Here is a 22672-nt window from a genome sequence, read left to right on the forward strand (position 1 = left end):
AAGTTTGGAGCAGACTTCTTTGCCACCTGACGTTAAAGTGAGGGGAGTGGTGGAGCATAAATTAGAAAGGGATGAACAAATGGAGGTGTTGTTGGGGGTGGTAGAGGAGTTGAGGCAGGAGGTAAAATCGCTTCGTACCACGGTGTCTAAGATGCAAGAGGGGATGAAAAGCTTTCTAAGTAAATATGGGGTGGTGTTGGATTTTGGTAGGAAGGAGTGTCGGGTTATGGGTCAATTATTACCTCTCCTTGTGCCAGCAGATGTGGACAAGCCTCGGGTCGTCATGGTTCCAGAAGATACTGTAATCCCCCCCCCCTCGAAGTGAGGCAATCATTGCTGGTAAGGTGGAGAATACAGGTGGGGCTGCTTTTGAGGGTATGTTGGAGCCTTTGGATTCGGCATCTAGCCAGTGTAATATAATGATGGGGGGATGAGGGTAGGTACCTTGCATACGGGTATTGAGGTGAGTCGGAAAGCAGAGAATGTAGACCTGGGTGAGGATGAGGAGGATTCTGTTGTGCCCTGGACAGTCGATAGGCTTGTAACATATTTTGATTGCACCAGAAGGGGTTTGCCTCATCCGATATGACTGGTATTTATACCGCGTTGCAGAAGAATTTGTCTGTATTTAGTATTTAGAGGGAGATTTGGGGAGAACTCGCCTGATGTTGTATAACATTGATACTGGTGAGGCGAAGCCGGTAAAGTTGCCTCCCCGCCGTGTCCCCCTCCATTTGCAGGAGGAAGTATCTGGTCACTTAAAGCAGATGCTGGAGAATAACATCATTCAGCCCTCGAATAGCCCTTGGGCAGCGCCGGTGGTTCTGGTACGGAAGCGAGATGGTGGCCTTCGGTTTTGCGTTGATTATCGCAAATTGAATGATGTTACCCGTAAAGACACGTACCCCTTACCCCGAATTGATGATGCGTTGGGTAGTTTGAGCAAGGCTTGCTGGTTTTCTATATTGGATTTAGCCAGTGGGTACTGGCAAGTCGAGGTGGATCCAAAAGATAAGCATAAGACGGCGTTTATCACTCGTCAGGCCTTTTCCAATTTAATGTGCTGAGTTTTGGCCTGTGTAACAGTCTGAGAACTTTTCAGCGTCTCATGGATTTAGAGTTGGCGAGTCTTCAGTGGACTACTTGTTTGGTGTACTTAGACGATACAATAATATTTGGCCGTACCTTTCAAGAACATCTGGACCATGTGGATGAGGTTATAACGAAATTGCGTCAGGCTAATCTGAAGGTTAAACCGGCGAACTGTAACTTGTTTGCCACAGAAGTGCAGTATTTGGGCCATATAATATCGGCTAGGGGTGTGAAAGCTGATCCGGCTAAAGTGGAAGCTGTGCGCCAGTGGCCGGTGCCTAAAAATCAGACAGAGGGGAGGAGTTTTGTGGGCCTTGCCTCTTATTATAGGAAGTTTATTCGGGGTTTTGCTGAACTTGCTCGTCCTCTGCTCCAGCTGACCGAGAAGGGCAGACGGTTTACATGGACAGAAGCTTGTCAGGCAGCATTTGAACAGCTCAAACTTAGTTTGATGTCTGTAGCAGTCCTGTCTTACCCCGACCCTAATAAAACCTTTATATTAGATACGGATGCGAGTGATGCAGGTATTGGGGCAGTATTGTCCCAGGTAGAAGGGGGACGGGAACAGGTGATAGCATATGCTAGTAGGGCTTTGACTAAACAAGAAAGGAAATATGCAACAACCAAGTAGGAGTTAAGTATGGTTACCTTCATAAAACATTTTAAATACTACTTCTTGGGGAAGGAGTTCGTCTTACGGACAGATCATAACTCCTTAAGATGGTTGCATAATTTCCAAGGTTTAGAGGGGCAGTTGGCTAGGTGGGTGGAGCAGCTGGCCAGCTTCCAATATAAGAGAGTGCATCGGCCGGGTCGGGGACACGCTAATGCGGATGCCCTCTCTAGAGTGCCCGCTTTTCTGCCAGTAACCTCAGACTCACCGCCAGCTACCCAGGAAAAATGGGGAGAGGTGATATGTGCTGTGAGAGAGGTGTGTCAGGAGGCAGTGGCATGTCAGGAGGAGTGTGATGAGCTGGGGCAGGATCAGCAAGGAGATGCCGAGCTGCGGGAGATTTTTGCTTTAAAGGAAGGGAGGGAGGGCAGGTAGTCAGCCTCCAAATGAGTTGTGGAAATATGCATCAGTGTGGGATCAGTTGCAGGGTTCTAGGTTGGTACGATATCCACCTTTGCATTCTGATGCAGCAAACCAAGTCCAGGCTAGAAGACGGGGGTTATGTCCAAAGTTACAGAGGAGGTTTAAGGGTCCATATAAGGTGGTGGAAAGGATAACGGAGGTATTGTATCGAGTGGTACCAGTGGAAGGGGGAAGTGAGGTGGTGGTGCATTTTAATCGACTTAAACCATTTCTCTCTACTGTAACAGAGGCTGCGAATCAGGAGGGCAGACACCAAGTGATGCCTGTTGGTACCCTGCCTGAGCTAAAAGATTCCCCCCTGGTGGTGGCTATCCGCAACCACGGCCCTTAGTAGAAAAGGGTGGCGAGATGGAGGAGGGGGTGCCAGGGCTAGAAGTGTGGGCAATGGCAGCGAATCGGCCAGAAGAGGCAAGTGCAAATGGACCAGGGCAGCAGGGGGAAGGGGACCAGCCTACCTGAACCTGGCGGAGCCGAGCCCGTAAGGTCCCTCCAGAGCCACACAGCGATGGGCCTGCTGCTATGCATGGGGCCAAGGAACAAGAACGGAGGGAAGCGGCTCCAGTTCAGAAGACTCGTCTGCGACGTCAGAGGAGGCCACCAACATGGTCCAAGGACTATGAAATGTTGTGACTCAAGGACGAGTCTGCCCTAAGGGTGGGGGAGTGTAATGATGATGTATGGGGGGTGAGGGATGGGCGTGGAAGGTAATAGTTAATTAAGTGGCTACACCTGGGTTGTGAGGGATCTGGGGTTAAGAGAGGGAGTAGGAGGCGCGTTAGGGAGATTTGGTCTGGTAGGCACCGTACGGGTGGGGTCCGGGAGGGAGGTGCCGCTCGTATGCCGTTTAGGGCTGCCGGCTGTGAAGCCAGAGAGTGGGCTGTAGGGACAGTTCCCGGTGTGGTAGGGCGAGGGCAGTCAGGACAGTGGGGGTAGGAGGCTATGACCACTGCTTAGACAGGGTGGTTGATAGACGGGAGTAGCGGCACCCTCATAGGGACGGATTGGGGGGGGGGGAATTCCCTTTCCGTGGGGCGTTCTAGGTGACGGACCGGTGTGATTATTCCTTCCCCGGGGGAGAGTCCTGATCCTCGGGGGGAGGGGGGTGTTCTGTTTTAACTATGTCTTTATTGTGTGAGTGTTCTGTGTGTTTTAAATGCGCAGTGTAACCGCTTAGGGTCGGGACAGGACTATAGAGGCGGTTCTGGTCCCGTAACGCTTGCCTGTGCCCGAAGTGCGGGGATTACTGTGCATTGCAGTGCTATTGGTGTGCCGTGCCCTAATGGGGATGTTGTGTGGTGCGGGATTTACTGTGCGGTAGCGTGGGTTAACACACGCTTAAAAAGGGGTGGTCTGCTACGGGGAGAAAGCGGGACCGAACTCTTTGTGAATCCAGATCCGACCCGATGAGTCGCTGCATGAATTGTACTGAATAAAATTATCTTTGTAATTGTAGCTGCAGTCTGGTGGTGATCTGTTCTCCGTTTACAGCCTCTGACGCTACTGTAGTTTGTGTTCGTTACAATATCAGTTCGATGACTCGCATATTCCCTATAATATAGGGTCTATATTTTCTAATTTTAAGTTTTTTTAATGTTTATAACCTTAGATCTATGCAAACCATTTCGTATATATCCAACAACACAGTACAATTATGGTGGATATCTGGTTTATTACAGTAAAACAAAGTAGATTTTATGTACACTGAATGTAAAATTAAAGTTAATGAAAGCAAAATTATAGAAAACGTTTTACTAAAACACATGTTGGTACAATAAAACCATAAAAATTTTACAGATAAAGCATATGACCATCCATCCATCCATTTTCCAAACCCATCCATCCATCCATCCATTTTCCAAACCGCTTATCCTATTGGGTCGCGGGGGGTCCGGAGCCTATCCCGGAAGCAATGGGCACGAGGCAGGGAACAACCCAGGATGGGGGGCCAGCCCATCGCAGGGCACACTCACACACCATTCACTCACACATGCACACCTAGGGGCAATTTAGCAACTCCAATCAGCCTCAGCATGTTTTTGGACTGTGGGGGGGAAACCGGAGTACCTGGAGGAAACCCCACGACGACATGGGGAGAACATGCAAACTCCACACACATGTGACCCAGGCAGAGACTCGAACCCGGATCTCAGAGGTGCGAGGCAACAGTGCTAACCACTGCACCACCTGCATATGACCAAAAGTTTAATTTCTGTAAAAACACAGAAAAGAAATTGACCAGTTTCACTGAAGGGGTTTCTTTCATTTTACAAACTGTGCGTAAAAATATGTTTATGCAATGTAGTTTTGATAAACCTTTACTGTCATTTTACATAAGAGGAAAAAAATAATTATACTGTAGTCAAAATGGCTGATATAAAATGGTTTAAAACTGTGAAAAAAAATTGCCTTTTTTTACAATGTATACTTCCAGTCAGAAGGTACCACACCGGCAGATACGGATTTCTGAAATAGCAAAGTTAAAGGTCGACGAATAATATCCCACATCTCTTTTAAAACAAGAGGTAAGATGCTGTTATGATATCCTGTCAAGGGTTGGAGTGTAACAGTATTCACGGGAAAGGGGAATGGGATAAAGGGACAAACAGGGTGAGGGCAACAAGGGAACACCAGTGGGCAAAGGGATATTTTTTGTATTTTCATTTTTTTTCATGTATAATAACACTGAACAAATAACCCGGTGCAAAAGACTTTGGGAGTGACCACAGCCAAAATAACAAACAAAATCCCCAACTATCAAGTGCGACCCACAGCTAATCTCACCTAAGTGCAAAAGAAAAGGAAACCAAAAGACAAACACTCCACCTCACTCCCTAACCAAATAAACAGAGTCCAACACACACTTGCAAAACAAAATAGCAGTCACTCCCTATGCAGCAATACAATCACACATACATAACTTACACACAAGTCAAAGCAACAAGGGGGCTAGTGAAGACGTAAACCAAAGAAAACGAAGCGGGGAGACAGCAAGCCAAACTGAGGTCGCGGGGGGGACAGGAGCCTGTCCTTGGAACAACAGGCGTAGGCAGGAACCAACCCTGGGCAGGAGTCAACACTCTGCAGGGCGCAAACACTCACAACTCAGATTTGCCAATTAACCTACCCTGCGCACTTTTGGACTGTGGGAGGAAACCGGAGCCCCTGCTGGAAGTCTTTCCCCATTCACCAGATTATACTGCCAGAAGACTGAAAATTAGATATCAAATACTAGAGTGACATAAAAACAAAAAACAAGTTTGCTTGTAATGAGACGCAAAACAGAAGATTATCTCTTTTTATATTTTGAGAAAACATTTTAACATTTATCCAACCGGTCAAATGGTTTAATACTTCATACAGCAGCATTTCTAAACTCATTCCTCAGCCCACCAGACAGCTCCACGTTTTTGCTCTGTCCCAGATCCCTGCATGCATGAACCAAACAGTCACCTTTTACTGCTGTGCTGAGAGCTTGGACAGAGCAAAACTGTGGATCTTTGCAGTGGGGTCCAAGGACTGGGTTGAGAAACCCTGGCATAGAGGAGACTGCAGTGAGAGCCAAGAAAAAAAGAGATTAGAGAGGAAGGTAAAATGCTTCCATTAGCATGGCAAATAAGCTGCAAGTACAGACCCTGTGCTTCCATTACAAACAAAAAGCCTGTATGACCCTCCTAAACACACAAGTCAGATTAACTTAACCAGGGGAAATAAGCATAAAACTTGACAAAGACTAGACTATGAAAAGGGAAGGTGAACATCATACTTACACGAACTTCTGCTAAAGCAAATGGACAAACCCCTTTTAACTGAATCAAGTTACTTTAAAAAATTAATAATCCAAAAATAAATCAATAAAAATTAAGAAAAACACAATCATGCTTTGAACTAATACTGCAGTCAGTCCTAAATGTTCCCATGACATTCTTTTCGTCACGACGCACACTCGGTACATACTGGTTGAAAACCATTTATAATCCTTCATGTACCAGTCTATGATGGAGCACCCCAACCTGGGCCACCCATCCAACATGGCAGATTTCTGCCCCCTGGCCCCGGAGACTAGCAGACTAACCTCAGGAAACAGGGAACCAGGGGGACATGGGCCGCTGACTGGATGGGCGACTCCAGAATGAGGTGAAGCAGAAGTTAGACTCCACAGCAGAGGACCGAGGAATGTAGACCAAAACCAGGGAACCTGAAGTGGCAAGAACACAAACCAGGACAGACATATAAAACCAAAGCAAACGCATCAGTGGCACAGCCCACCAGCTTGTGAAAGATGGCTACCTGGCATCATGAATCCCTTAATCAAAAACCTTTGTGATGGCAACTTTGCCACCCAGGACTGATCCCTTCTAAAGACCTCAAGTTTCAATGCAAGGTTTCCGAAATGTTTTGAAACATTACTCCATGTGACTGCTGTGGTATTGTTCCAGGCAGGGAAAACAACTTAGGAGAAAATTTCCGTGCATGTTGGGTGTTTGTGGTACTGTTGGGCTTAGGGGGTAATTGAGTGACTATTAACCTTTGAAATCCAATTATATTATTTAAACAGGTTAGTAGTTAGACAGTGTGATTTAGATGAGGATAAGGATGTTTTATTGTCATTACAAAACGTGTTCTACATGAAGGGAACAAAATGAGGCACTCAGATCTGGTGTATTAGCAATAATAAAATAGAAATAAAATCGAAAGAACAATACAATGAATAATATGGTAACAATTAAAATAAAATAGAATAAAGACATTAAGATAGATTCCATTAGGAGAATTTAACCATGGATGTAAAGTGAGCAGGTGTGAGTGTAGCAGAGATTACTGAGGTCTGTGTGTAATAAAGTATATGTGACACTGGCTGAGGAAGCAGCAACGTGTGTGTGTGCAAAGTCACAGTAATAACCTGCAGCACTGAGGGATCTATTGCAGCGAAGCCCTGACATGTAACACTGGTGATGAATAGCAGTGTTAGATATAGGTATAGTGAGGTACTTATAATTATAGTAGGTGTAGGATCAAGGTCTGGATTAGATTTAGTTAGAAACATACAGGGCAAATCTAGATAACACATACACACACAGATTACATATAAATATCAATTTAGGGGCAGTGTGTAGCTCAGTGTGCTAAGCCTGTGATCAGAAAATAGCCCACTTTAGCCCAGCCAGGGCACATCTGTGGGTCCTTCAGCAAGGCCCCCAGCTCCCTGGGTGCCACTATGACTGGCTGCCCGTCACGGCCAGCTCACTCTGAGCAAGTTGGGGGAGGCAAAATGAAAATATCTTGATGGGGAGCAATAAAAAGTATTAATTCTTTTCCTACGGTCTGAGCATTCGGTCAATCCAAGTACAGAGAGTGGTAATGTGGACAATGCTGCTTGCATTTCCGGCCCAGCAAAGCCTGCTGCTGCTCCACAGCTATATATATTCAGCACTGACCTTTTTCCATTCAGTGGTTGTTAAAATAACTTTGTGTAGCCTAGTAATGGTGTAGTGCAATATTCTTTGGTTTGTAATATAAGGGATTAAATAATATCTTCCAAGTGACATACAGGCCCTCCACATTTTCAGTGAAAAGAGACCAGACAGCATGAAAGCTCTTCCTACATTTGCCTCTGCTGTATCTCAGATTTTCAATAGGTAACATAGAAAACACATCTTTAATCTATTGTCTGAAGGCAGGGGGTCTGGAGAACTTCCACTGCGTGAGAGTTGTTCTTCCACCCAGCAGAGAGGAGAAGGCTGTGGCTCTGGCCTGTGAGGCGGTGTATTGTTTTTCTGCAGGGAGATGTGAGCATCGGGTGAGACTCGACTCAAATGCAGCCGCTTTGAGACAGACGTGGACTTTAAGGAAACACAGACTACACATGGAACAACAATGACTGAGCTGGGGAACGCAGTGAGGGCAGACATATTTATACACAGCACACTAATCAGCGACAAAACAGGTGTACAGGGTTAGGATGGAGAACTATAATGGGATACAGGAGAATTAGGAGGGTTACAAAGGGCCAGCAGCGACCCCTGCTGGCATGAATGGGAGGAGACATGAAAAAATAAGAGATTACAGGACATGACAGGAGCACCAAGCACAGCAACAGTGGGGTCATGCTCAATTATCACACCACATATATGAGAAAACATTATGAAAAACTGTTCCTAAAAATTGTTCAAACATCAGCATGACCGAAACATATGACTGGTTGTATCTAGGCTACACTGGCACTGACAGCAGAGTGTAACAAATTACCAGCTACGACACATATCTGATGATTCAGAAGAAAGACAATTTGAAGAAACAAAGTGATTAATTGACTATTGTATAATAATCAAATCACTTCGTAATCATGTAATACATAATATGTTACGATGGGAAGAGGGACAATCCAAGGGCAGCCTTGTGGGTTTTATTGCTGAACCAAAAGACATGAATAGAACCCAAGAGGAGGAGGAGAGCACAAATAGGAGGGAGGGAGGAAGGAATAAGCAGGAGGAGTCGGGGAGAACCTACTAACACGGGGAGCAGAGAGGGGTCCTCCTCCTTTTTGGGTGAAACTAATTGCTTGTGACATGGTAAGAGGCAACTTCTTTCTTGAGAGAATTTCTTTAAAGGGCAAGACAACCAAAGCTGTTAATCCAACAGGAAAAAATAGCCTTTGTAGAATTCTATGTGAAGACCATCTGGGCCAGGCGCCCTGCCGCTCTGCATTGTTTTCTTTGCATGTACAACTTTGTACTCCATAATTTTAATATTTTATCACGAAGCCTGAAGAGCAATATGAACTATATCATGCTTTAAGTAAATTGTCTCATCCATTATTAGATTTAAACACTGTCATAATCCACAGCAAACTGTACTTACAGCCTTCATCCTGCTCTTCAGTCTCTGATGTGCTGCATCTAAATGGGGACTCGTCAAAAAGCCAAGTGGAGCTGTCATGAATGAAGGCCTTGTTCAAGCTTCCCCTGCCTGACAACAGGTTAGTCTCTCATTTGACTAAAGTATATTTAACTTCTACAGAACTTTGCAGGCTCATCTAGGATGGAGAATTTCTGCTGCTGAGCGCCTTAGAAAGATTCTCAGAGGGAGATACGAGTCCTAGGTGCCTGCTGGGTACATATTCAAGACAGAGTTAGGACCGACTCCAAAAATTCTGCACTGTCTCCCAGATTGGGGGAAAAATTTGTATTTTACTGAAAATTTCATTTCTAATAGATGGAATCTGATTTACCTTAGACTTGGTCAGGAGTCATGTGGATAAATTTCAGAACAACAGACGGCCTGTGGGCTGGGGGGGACAGGCAGGTTGGTAGGTGGGGGCACGCGGAATGCTCCTGGGGGTGTGGTGGGTGTGCTTATATGATTTACAGGAGCCGAGGCTAAGAGAGGCACTAAACTGCACAAACATCCTCATATACGAAGTTTTACATGAAAAGGGGCCATGGGCTTGTTGGCGCTATAATTCTTAGCACTCTGACTTGCTCTCTGGGGCTTTGGGTTTTTGAGACAATATGAGAAGGGCAGGTGCCCTTTGGCGTGGAATGTCTCCCATTCCTGTTATTCCTTCTTCCTCTTTTTGTTTTCTTCAATTGCCAACAAGAGAAATTAATATGACAATGCCAAAGCATCTGTAATTGCAACAATTTTCTGGAAGAAGGGGTGTGTTTTTTGACATAAATGCAGGGGTGCCAATATTTTTGGCCATGACTGTAATAGTTATTTGTGATTTGTAATCATTATTTAATTTTATCGATCCATCTACGTACCTACACTAACAAATGTACAGTTGGATGTAATTAATTTTAAGAGAAATGGTTACATGAAATTACTATCCAAAAATATTTTATTTTGTAATTCAAATTTTTCTTGTTTTTCAAACCAAAAAGTTACAGCACTTCAGCCATTCACATTTATAAAACAATATGACCAATCACTAGTTCAACCTCCCAGCCATTTATCCTTCAAAAACATGGCCCTAGAAACGTTCCCACATTTTCATCATATCTTTTTTCCCATTTAGTCTGTCCAACATTTTTTCATATGAAGCTGCCTTAATCATCTCATCGGTCCATTTCTATATATTAGGCATTATTCAGGATTTCAAATGCCTTAATATTACCCTCATGGCAGTTATGAGTCCCACCATCACAGCCTTAAACTGTTTATTATTCACCTTTGGCAATTCCACTCTATCTCCTAGCAGACAGAGTCGGGTTTGCGGGGTAAAGTAAAGCCTAGCCATTTGTCTAGGAGATCAAGAACTCTACCCCAAAATGGATATACCTGAGAGCACTGCCACAGCATGTGTAAATAACCCTTCTAAAATTCCAACACTGATCAGTATTAATTAGTCCAGTTCTATTTAGTCTAACTAGTGTCCAGTACTATCTGTGTATAATTTTATACTGAATAAATTTACCTTTTACTTCCCTATATTTCCCCACTCTAGAAAGTATTCTTGACCATTCATCTTCTCTATTTTAACACTCGTGACTCAATGCCTCAGTTGCAAAAACTTCCAAAAACTCCCTCCTCCTTCTACATCATACTTACTCTTTACATCTGATTATGACATAAACATCCCATTTCCGAATAAATCCCAAAGAGTTTTCACCCCTTTGGGTTGCCATTGTTTCCATACTTTTTCCTATTTGTATTTCAGGATTGTGCCAAATTGAGGAATATGGCTGCATGTAATGTGATACTTTAAGCTTCTTATGTATTTTGATCCATACATTCCTCAAAAAAGATATTATCGGGTTTGTGTTTCTTATATTGTCCCCCCATTGTCACAGAATGTGCAGAGGTTGAAATAGTGAAGCCAAATCGCTCTCGATAGCTATCCAGTCCACATCAGAATTCACATTCTTCCAGTGATAGTAGAGTTTGGCTATTTCAAATGACATGCTATATAATCTAACATCTGGCAATCCTAGACCTCCCTTGTCTCTGGGCAAAGTAATTTTAATCCTAGGTTTTTTCTTTCCCAACAAAAATCTTTTACTATACTCTTGTACTGCTTAAATATCCTTTGCGGAATATTAAATGGAAGCATCATAGAGAGATAATTAACTTGAGGCACCACAACCATTTTAGTAACATTAACTTTCCCCCCATAAGGATAATTTCAATGCTTTCCATTTGTCCATATTAAGTTTAATTTTGTTCAATGAGGGTTCAAAATTCAGAATTATTATTTTGTCAATATATAAACTCAACAGATTTAAATTTAATGTTTATAGTTCAATTTTATGTTATATAAACAAAATTATTTTTAATACAGAGCATTTTTTTATTAATTCAACAGCACCCATGTTCAATCCACTTAAGTTTGGAAGGTGTATTGGAAGGTAACGCAGATATTTCTTAAGTGGGCATCCAGAGATATCGTCCCCCCCTCCAAGCACCCCTTTTCTCCACTAGTTGTGTATGGAGCTCAACAGGAGGAATGGAGAGGTAGAGAAAGGGGTTAGTCTCACACATAATGTAATGCAAAATAAAGAGTAAATACAAGTGCCATGAAGCAGAATTGAGCTCCAGCAGGCCTCGACTTACAGTAAAGGAATTGTAAGGCAGACATGCTAACAAAACAGCTTTACATTCCCAATTCCAAACCATTAATGGGCAACCTTAGAGTGACGACGGCTAAAAAAAACCTTAGCTATAAGCAGGAATGAAACATTGTGAAAAGCCAAGACTCCACATGAACATGTTCTCCCCTTGCAGAGTCAGATCACGCATTTGAAGTGTTCCCAAGTGTTTGTGTGTTTTAGGTTCCTGTTAGTGAGGGGTCCTTTGCCGTTCTGTAATGCAACAGTGCTAACCACTGCACCGCTCCTGAAAATCATGAACCATTTTAAATGTTGAAGTATTTTTGAATTTTTGAATTATTAAATCAAAACATCCACTGTGTCTCTGCAACTTAAGCTGAGTCAGTGTAAGTGTGTGGCTCAGTAGCTCAAGTATTTGGGCTTGTAATCCAAAGTTTGCTGGTTTAAATCCAGCTTCAGATGGATAACTGTATGTTTATGGGCCATTGAGTTATGAAAAATAATCAATGTAGTGAATCACTATATTCTCAAATTACTTGTTGTACTTTTACGAACAACACCGTTTATTAAAGAAACAAATTTGCATTGGCAGAATGAAGAATTAAAAATGAAAATAAACTATCATTTAAGAAACTGTGGAAAACTGAATTTACAATATTTGTAAATTGAAGGAAAAGTCCATTAACGTAACGGAAAATGTGCTGGTAATTTTCTGCCAGTACATTTTCCATTTTTTGGTGGATTTTTTTTTTTACAGTGTATGACATGCTTGAATTCACTGAGCTCAAGTGTATGTGAAAATTAATATATTTACATCTAGTATATTTCATGGCTTCACTGTATTTCCCTCTGCAATGATCAGTTTCATCTAACTGCTGATGTTAAAGGCAGAGCTGAAATTTAGTTTAGTCATGACCTCAAAATTTAATTGAGTAGGTATTCTGTACAACCAGACAGAACTGCTGGTTGGGCTGGTCATCACCTGCATTTTCTAAGTGAGGTCTAAATGTAGAGTTTCAAATTGCACAATATATATATTAATCTGTTTCTAATGTTTTTACAAAATATTTTTTATGTGTTTGCATCTTATATTTTGTATAATGGGCTTGTACATTTGATTCTTCCTTGATTTCGGTGTAATGAAGTGTAACTAGTGAAAAAGAGAGAAGCTTTTGGGAAGCATTATTGAACTTATTGTCCAGAGTCACTTGGGTGACAATTAAGGTCAATATAAATCACCTATTACCCACTGTAATCCTTTGTATTCCCCCCGCACACTCTGTTAACAAAATAAGAGGGTTGAAGTCAAATCAGGTTAAAAATGTAAATTTGATCCTCCGCCTATCGCGGAAGATGCGTTCCAGACCCATCAGCGATAGGTGAAAATCTACGATACAGAAAGACCATATAAATTATTTTTTAAGTTTAAGCCTTAAAATACCCCTCCCACATGCTTTAAACACATGTAAACTTATTGAAACAACACATATATCTGTTTGTCGGGCTAAGGATATGAGTAACATAATAATAATAATAATAATAATAATAAAAATAAAATAATAATATGTAATATATATATACACACACACACAACTTTCTCTCTATATATGTAATGGAATATATAAAAATAAAAACATATATGGCTCTTACACATTCTTTTCATCCTTCTTCATGTAGCGTACTGTTGATTCATTCAAGCCATAATGGCGAACACCGTCCGCATAACGCTTTCCTTCCCGAAGCACATCCAGAAGTTTTACCTTCTCCTGAATGGTCAACGTCTTCCATCGTAGGGCTCAGAACAAAACGAAAACAATCGGACCACAAACAATGTACGGGACACACAGAGAATTGTGAGGCGTCGGAGGAAAATCCGCGATATAGTGGGGGAATCGCTGTAATGTGAAATCTGCCAATCAGGGTTTTCAGCACCATGGACAGAAACCTGTCGTTTATAGGGACCTATTATGCCCATTTTCACTGTTCATAATTGGATTTTTATCTTCTGCTAGAATAGATTCACCCTTTTAATAGGTGATATCCTAGAATCCAATATATTATTGCAGGGCTATTTTCATTTGATGTTAACCAAATGTGATATATTTATTTTTACTTTTGATATCTTGTCCTTTTCCCCTTATCTGATAAGAGCCGCTGTCCGCTGAGACAAGCTGTTGTGTTTTTACTGCTCATTGAAAAGTGGGTGGTGCGGACATTGTGTATTACATCACACTCTGAGACAGTCACTGATTGGTGGGCTCTGAGGGGGCGGTGTGACCTGAAAATCATCCATCAATCAACCCAGGATGGGGGCCCAGCCCATCGCAGAGCACACTCACACACCATTCACTCACACATGCTCTCCTACGGGCAATTTAGCAAGTCCAATTAGCCTCAGCATGTCTTTGGAATGTGGGGGGAAACCGAAGTACCCAGAGGAAACCCCACGACGACATGGGGAGAACATGCAAACTCCGCACACGTGTGACCCATGCGGAGACTCGAACCTGGAACCCAGAGGTGTGCGGCGACAGTGCTAACCACTGTACCGCTCCTGAAAATCATGAACTATTTGAAGTATTGAATTATGAAGTATTTTTGAAATCTTTATGAAATTTTTATATTTATTAAATCAAAACATTGGGCAGTATACATGTTATAGCTACTTATTAATGAATAAGCAATATAATAAGATTCAATTTTGCTTTCACTACTTAAAGCGCCAGAACAACGCATTTGAAAAAATCAACAGCTATATCTCTTACCAGAAATCAGGAACAGGTTAAGAAAATCCACAGACTTCGTCGCGAGCAGTTTAATATACGAACTATTTCCTTCTACCCGACTCCAAACACCAATAATATCACTGCGCAGCAGATATCGCCAGGCAGCTCGTGCTTGTGTCTAATGCGCAGAGATACGAGTAGTGTACTTCGATAGAAGCCCGACATTTCTACGGCTGATATTTCCAAACCTGAACAACTCCCAGCAGAACTTTGATGAATAGATAGCATTAAGCCCCCTCTAAAATATCTTTTAATAGTTTTTTTGTGAACCTCCCATTTAAACGAAGTACATCGTGGTGCTCATGAATTTGAAAGCCTAGATGCCTCATCTCGCTTTTCCACAACGTGTCAGCAGCGCCACCATCTTGGAGCAATAATTAGACATAAACAAGCAACATGTCAGGGTGTAGATGGAAAGATCTTTTAGCCATAACTTCTTTACTAATTAACGCATTTATATCTTACAATTATGTAGAACAAATAAACAAGCCCACCACTACTGCCCCCCCCAATTTATGTAGTACTGCTCACAGTATTCTCAACAAAAACTAATCATGCTAGTATCTCGTCAGTGTCACAGGCTAGTAAACATGTTATGTATCTTATTTGACCGTACTGCAAATTTTTTTACCTGTGAAATGTGGTTCCCTGTTTTCTAGTTTTAACATTCCTCATGTTGTTGCAGTTTTGAAAATAGTCGGTTCACTAAGTCATCTCTATGAATCCTCTATTTCACAATTACCGTGCCAATATGGCGTATCACCCAACGAGGCAGCCAAGCTTTCAAATCTATGGCGGTGCTGCCTACGCTACTACCCGTCACATGACACAGGAGCTACCGAATTTCCGCCAATCGGGAGCCGGCTAGATCAACCACGCCCACCCGTCACATAGAGAAGAGTGAGGCGAAAGAAGCGAATCAGTTTAAAAATGTCACCATCAACGCGGTGTTCAGTAGTCTGAAGATATTTTACTTTAAGCAAGGCACAAAATAAAGTTGTAATATTTGTAATAAAATTTGAAGATTAGCCATCCCCAAGGAGCTGACAGGAAAGTCAGGTACAGGTTTAGTCCTCCTTAATCAGCTTGTCGGTTACTAAATGTCGGCAAATAAGCTTGCCTTTTTCTGTGATTTTTTTTTTCAGTTAAATTGACACTTAACGAAGTAATCTGAGACCTGAGATATAACATTGGCAACGATGGTCATTTTTTACAATCATAGATTTTAACATTGAGGACGTGTGTCTCATGTCATTTTCACATAGAGGGAGTTTAATTGTTTTTATCTGTGTCTGTGTGTCAACATATGTCTATTTAGTTATGTCACTCAAATGTATGATTAGTATTGACATTTCCGTAGACTACTATGTTGTAATAAAACTGCATGGTCCTCTGGGAATTGGGCAATAGAACGGAATTGTAAAGTATCAATAAGAAACACTATTAATGAAGTAGCCGCCCTAACCTTTTACTTTGTATGAAGTGTGCATACAAAACACAAATAATGCAGTTGTACTGTGTTGTATATAATTTAAAAGGTATACTTGCCAGCAAAAGATTGAGTTAATAAAATTAAACGAAAAGTATTAAGACCCCTTGTCATTAATAGTATTATATACTTCTTAATTTTACAATGATTTTTTTTTCTCTCATATATTTAAGTTTTTGAAATTGATAATCTGGAAAACTGCTGCCTGGGATCCACTATCCATTCTTGACTCTTGGAATAGGAATTGAAGTCGAATCAAACAGCCTTACAGCACCCTCTTGTGACATGCAGTAATATGAATGAAGTGTCCCGTTTTAAGAGGCAGACGTTGAGGCCGAATTTTAGTTGGTCACAAATGTATTTTTCTTCTGCAGCTAGAAGCGTCGTCTGAGCCTGATTTTAACTGGCATGTCGGTGTGGGATTCTTGTAGTAGAAGTTATGTTAATTGCGGTACTCTGAAATTAAGTGGTATGTGTATTAGAATCGTGAAGTGTCATCTTCCTTTTGTTTTAGGTTCGCCCCGGGCATTTTTATGAACTGTATTGTAATATCAGACAGTGTGTCATGAATTTCTGAAGGGATGTTATATATGACCATTTCTTGGATACGTCTCTTGTACAGTAGTTGCAGTTTGTCAGGCCTAATGTGACATGGTGAACAAGTCCTGTGATTAAAGCATGTCTGCTGCTTAAAACATTGCGTTGTATGCTGAAGGTTTCTTGCCGGTACACGTTGAATTACCGTTCCATTAGAATATTCAAGTGTTATTTTTAAAATCATTTAATGAAATAGGTATTTATCTCATCATTGATGACTGTGGTCCACCTGTGTGACAAGTAACCTGTCCCGGACAGAGGTTTCTTCAAGGCCTGTTGTAGGAACCCCATGGTGTAGCATTATGAGAAAGTATACAGGGAGTAGTACAAATGAGCAGTCGCCCTGCCCCTCTTTTACTCATTTTGGATGCTTAAATTACTAAATTGTGTCTTTAATGCTAATCTGTATGATTCTATGGTCTGAGTGAGTCTCCAGTACTACATGAATGGTAAACCTAAAAACTCTACTTCTCTTAGCTTAATAATATTTTCTTTATTGAGTTGAATTAGTTTGTGTCTAATTTTCATTTTATTGATTTTCTGCACGGGGGCGGCATGGTGGTGCAGTGGTTAGCACTGTTGCCTCACACCTTTGACACCCGGGTTCGAGTCTCCGCCTGGGTCACATGTGTGCGGAGTTTGCATGTTTTCCCCATGTCGTTGTGGGGTTTCCTCCAGGTACTCTGGTTTCCCCCCACAGTCCAAAAACACGCTGAGGCTAATTGGACTTGCTAAATTGCCCGTAGGTGTGCATGTGTGAATGCATGGTGTGTGAGTGTGCCCTGCGATGGGCTGGCCCCCCATCCTGGGTTGTTCCCTGCCTCGTGCCCATTGCTTCCGGGATAGGCTCCGGACCCCCCCGCGACCCAGTACAATAAACGGTTTGGAAAATGGATGGATGGATGGATGGATGTGCACCAAAGCACACATGTTTTTTTCTGATGGCTTAAACACATTTTTGTAACTACTGGCTATTTTGCAAAAACTCTGCACTCAAATAAAAAAACCACCAAATCAGCAAAACAAACAGGTCTCTTGCAAAAGCTAATAAATCTTGCTTAACTCTTCAAACCTTTGTAAAAATGGTATTTTTATACCAATCAGTTAACACAAACCATCATATTACAGTTTTTTATGATTGCTTAGGCACGATTTTAAAAACAAGGCTCATTTTGTCAAAACCCTACACACAATTCACACATCTACACACACAAGTAGCAGAACATCTGAGATCTTTTGCAAAATGAAACACTTAATTCAAAACTGTACAATAATTTACCAAAAGCCCACTTTGGTACCCTATGGCGCAGACATGGTTCATACAGTCGGATTTTGTTTGAACCAATTACACACTGCTGTGCTCAATCTGAAACACTTGTAACATTTCTACCTTTCTAATGATATAGTCTTGGTTTGATTTTTTTTCTCTTTTTTGAGATATTGATAAAGAACATGAATATATTGACCAAACACAACACACGAGACAAGTACTGCACCTTGATGAACATATTTATTTCTTTTCATGTACTCAAGTCAGTCAATACTGAACATTTGAACGAAACATTCCTACGTAACAAAACATTTTTCCAGTTTCCATATGGTATTACAGTTTTTGACGATTGCTTACGCACGGTTTTCGAAACAGGGCCCGTGTTTTAAAACAGTACACACAATTAGCACAACCACTCACCCAATTAGCAAAACACTACAAATCCTTTGCATAATGAAATACTCTTGTAAAAACTATATACTTATGTTTAAAAACCACACTTTTGTACCATAAGAAACACATGTTTCACATTTACCATACTCTGTTTGCACGAGTTACACTCTGCTGTGATAAACCTAAAACACTTTTAGCACTTCTACTTTCCTATGATTAGAGTAGGCTACCATCAACAAAGTACAAATGTAAAGTAAATCCACCAAACACTACACAAAACCAATGTTGCACACTGAAGAAACTCATTTATTTCTCAACATGCCCAAAATGTTGACATGGAGATTCATAGTACTGTAACAACATGTCACTTTACGTACTGTACTGTCAGTTTACTGTAACAAAGAAAAACACTAGACATTGTCTCTTCGCCTAGCTGGATCTGGCCAGAGAATTTCATCAACATCGCAGGCAATGTTGTCATTAGCTAGACACCTTGGGAAGAAACGTCTTGAATGACGAATCCATCCTTGTATTGCTGCTACCTCCATCTGGTCACAGACCTCCTCCATGGCTTGGAGGAGGGGTACCTCAGCCTGGAGATGGTGATCATATACCTTCCACCGCCATGCCGAGAAAAACTCTTCTATAGGGTTGAGGAATGGAGAGTATGGTGGAAGATGTAGGACGGTGAAATGTGGATGTTGCTGAAACCAGTTCTGAACCAGAGCAGAGCGGTGGAAAGACACATTGTCCCAGACAACAATGTATTGCATATGATCGATTTGATTTGCTGCTGTTATGTTGTGCAACTGGTCCAAGAATGTAAGTATGAGTGCTGTGTTGTAAGGGCCCATATGGGCATGGCGGTGGAGGACCCCATTCTGTGTAATGGCTGCACAGAGTGTTATATTTCCCCCACGTTGCCCTGGGACATTCACTATAGCCCTGTGGCCAATGACGTTTCTTCCCCTCCTTCGTGTTCTCGTCAGGTTGAACCCAGCCTCATCTACGTAAATGAACTCATGCTGGATCTCCTCTCCATCCATTCGTAGAACTACCTGAAGAACAGTGTCAGGCAAAATTGTGTAGTTCAGTGTCGATGTAGTATACATATTACAGTACAGTAAAAGATTATGAGACGGTATGCAAGATCACACTGCTAAAGTGAATAAATACCTCTGCATAATCATGCCGCAGTTGTTTCACCCTTTCGGAATTGCGCTCGAAAGGCACTCGATAAATTTGCTTCAATTGAATATGGTTTTTTTTTTAGGATGCGTGCCAGTGTTGATATTGAGACCTGATGGATATCGTTGAAACTGGCATGGTTATTGACAATGTTAGCTTGGAGCTGTTTGAGTGTTATAGCATTGTTGGCCAAAACCATGTTTACTGTCTCCCTCTCTTGCTGTTCTATGAACATAGGAGGCCTTCCCCCTTGTCGTTCCTGACCCTCAATCCTATGTAGAAAAAAAACAGTAAACAATGGTACAGTATATTCAGAGGACAAGGTAACAGAAGTGCTGATACTGCATAGAATCCAGTACTGTAAAGCAGTTACTGAAACCGTGCAGATGTTCTTGATATGGTGATATTTGTACAATACCTATTTTCCAGCCGAAATGTTCTTATCACACTTGCCACTGTGTATCGGCTTAGATTTGGCTGTACTCGCAGTCCAGCCTCCCTCAGCGTCAGGCCGTGGTTGACAACGTGGTCAACCAGTGTTGGCGGATCTCATTTGTCAGATTCGGTCCTCTTTGAGCACCTTCTTGTCTTCGTCTTCCTCTTCTTCTACCTCCAGCATGGCCTCCATCTCTTCCTCTTCCTCTGTTGATTCCTCTTCCTCCCCTTCCTCCTCCTCCTTCCATTTTGCTTGAAGACCGATGAACTCACCTGCTGCTTTTTATAGTGCTTACACACCTGATTGGTGTGTCTACAATTAAACAAACAAGTGTTTGCACACCTGATGACTGTGTTGAACCAATTAGTTGGACGGTGCGGTAATTTGACAGTCAGTGCTTTGGTATTGCAAGGAAGTGACTTCATGATAGATTTTTGTGTGTGATGTATGTTAAGTGTGTTTAGTGTTTTGCAAATCACTGTGTGTAGAGTTTTGCAACAAGTGTGAGGTTGACAATGTGCTTATAGTTGTGCAAATATGGGCTGCTGTTTTGCTTGTTGAGTGTGCAGTTTTGCTAATAGTGTACTACTTTTAATTTCCGTGTGTAAGCAATCATCAAAAACTGTAAACATACCATTGTACTGTAAGCTTACAATAATACTGTAACAAATTACATATCCAGTTCAGTATAGAATAAAAATAAAAAATAAAAACTGTTGGGGAAAGCGCCCGGCGTTTCCACCCCAACTCCACATTTATGAGACACACACAGGTTACAGTTTTACTTTCAAGGGTACCCACACTCTCTGCAATGCAAACTACAGCAGAATGTGTTACAAAGGGTGGTTCCCCTTGGCTTCTTTATTTATAGTCAATGGGGGGCGCAAGAGAGGGAAGTGAGATTCTTATCTAAGTAGGCAGCTGTTAACCACCTACTTAGAGTACAATAGCTAAGAGTATGTGGCTAGAAGATAAGAAATAACGTATACATATATATTTACACTCATTGCTGATCATACAGAAATGATTAACAACTGTTTCTTCAACCTAACAGTCCCTCCTGTTTATCATGACAGTATGATCAGAAGCATCAACATTGTACAAGTTGCAAAAGCACTTTAGGTACAACCTTCATTTAGACCACATTGTCATTATCCTGGAAAACATTTAATTCCGGTTCTTCAGGTCCGAGCCCTGCACGGGTGCTTTCGGCTCGGCCGTCATTATGAATTATATGTCTTCTTCATCGCCATCGCTGGAAACAGGCTCTGTCTCTATAGTTTGGGTAAGGGAGAGAAACATTGTACTGCGTGTCCGAAAAGCAGCATTAAGAGCTTGATTAATAAACATTTTCAAACATGGTATAACAGTAATAAAACAACAGAAAAATAAAATGAAAAACAAAAGAAGAGGTAGGCATGTTTTCATCAGTATTGACCACCATGTTCCTGTAATAAACCAGTCTAACCAGGATGAGGAGGACTGCGGTCGACTGTCCATGGTCATCACTTTTTGTAAGTTTCGGAGGCGGTCTAAGGCAGATGTCATATTGGGTGAGTGCACATTGTCAGGAATGTAAGTGCAGCACGTTTGGTTCAGGAGGACACATACTCCTCCTTGTGCGGCTGTCAGTAGGTCTAATGCCATACGATTCTGGATTACCATCTGTCTGGTTATGTCTAATTGTTCATTTTGTTTTTGGTTAATCAGTATCGAATCATTCATAAATAGACCTAGTCTATAATTTAGAGTTTCTACGCGTAGCATGAGTTTTCCGATTCCTAGCCCAGGGAACAGGGCCAGCATAACTTTACTGCCTGTTCCCCACAATTTATGTTCAGCGGGCACGTCGGTTCCCCACACACTATCATGGGGTTGTATTGATATCGAACGCCTTCTCCTGCTTCTGAAGAAAGTTTTACTTTCCTGTGCTATCAGGAAGGTGTGATCTGAAACAAAAATAAGAGCGCATACTCCAAACCAGTTCGGTGGTAAGACAAAGTATGCACGAGGTCCACACAACCATGCTACTCCGTCCACCCAATATGTTCCATTACTGGGGCGAAGCATCGAAATTGGAGATCCATACATGCTGTCTACATATGTTAGGTTACAGTTCGTGGTGTTTCCTCCTATCCATCGCGTACCATTATCTTGCTTAAAACAAATGGCATGCTGATATGTCAGTGGGTCTCTTTCCATCAAGACAGAAAAAGGAAGTGAGACATTAGTTTTAGCAACAGCGAAGTCTACCCAGAAATCCTGTATACAGGTACCATTTTGAAACCCAACGTCATCTGGGTAGTTTCCTGTAGCCTCCTGATACTTAATTCGGACCACTGTCATTCTATTAGTCCCAGGTATAGTTATGTTCATATCTTCCCCTGCTAGCGAAAATATAAGGGAAAGACGGCTCTGGTATCCTATTCCTGCGAAAGAAGCAGCGCATTTGGCTTGGGATATGTTCATAGCTTTACCATACACCGTAGGTCCTTCACTATGAGTGGGCATTACTGAACAAACATAGCAATTTGTCACATTTTTCGCTGTCACAGTATCATGTACATATCGGTACCAGTAGTTTTGCATAAATGGATGTGAGTGGTCAGCGGGCAACGGGCGTAGATGGAAGTCATCATGGGTCCATCGCCGTAGGTGCTGTAATGGAGCTGGTGAGAGCCAGGACAACCATACAAGTCCTACAACAAGAATGACCCCTAGAGTCACCTTACCACATCCCCACCCTATCAGGGCCATCCTAAATAGAGTGCAGCTCA

At 41.9% G+C, this 22672-nt stretch overlaps 2 protein-coding genes and 1 pseudogene across 3 annotated transcripts in view; all 3 read right to left on the reverse strand.

Moving 5' to 3' along the window:
* Positions 1-22672, reverse strand: part of LOC125723043 (cytohesin-2-like) — a 333559-nt pseudogene that overhangs the window by 178377 nt on the left and 132510 nt on the right.
* Positions 1-22672, reverse strand: part of LOC125723074 (uncharacterized) — a 205579-nt gene that overhangs the window by 60014 nt on the left and 122893 nt on the right. The gene's annotated exons all lie outside the window — the stretch shown is intronic.
* LOC125723083 (cytohesin-2-like) overlaps positions 1-22672 on the reverse strand; it is a 341447-nt gene that overhangs the window by 33516 nt on the left and 285259 nt on the right. The window contains exon 1 of one of the 2 annotated variants that reach the window (XM_048999530.1): positions 9047-9064. The exons of the other annotated variant lie outside the window; for it this stretch is intronic. Within the exon in view, the coding sequence (XP_048855487.1) occupies positions 9047-9055 (9 nt within the window). The 5' untranslated portion in view covers positions 9056-9064. Of the gene's footprint in view, positions 1-9046; positions 9065-22672 lie in introns of those variants that run through there. 2 annotated transcript variants of the gene reach the window in all.

Source organism: Brienomyrus brachyistius, unplaced genomic scaffold, assembly GCF_023856365.1.
Source record: "Brienomyrus brachyistius isolate T26 unplaced genomic scaffold, BBRACH_0.4 scaffold45, whole genome shotgun sequence".
Classification (NCBI taxonomy): domain Eukaryota; kingdom Metazoa; phylum Chordata; class Actinopteri; order Osteoglossiformes; family Mormyridae; genus Brienomyrus; species Brienomyrus brachyistius.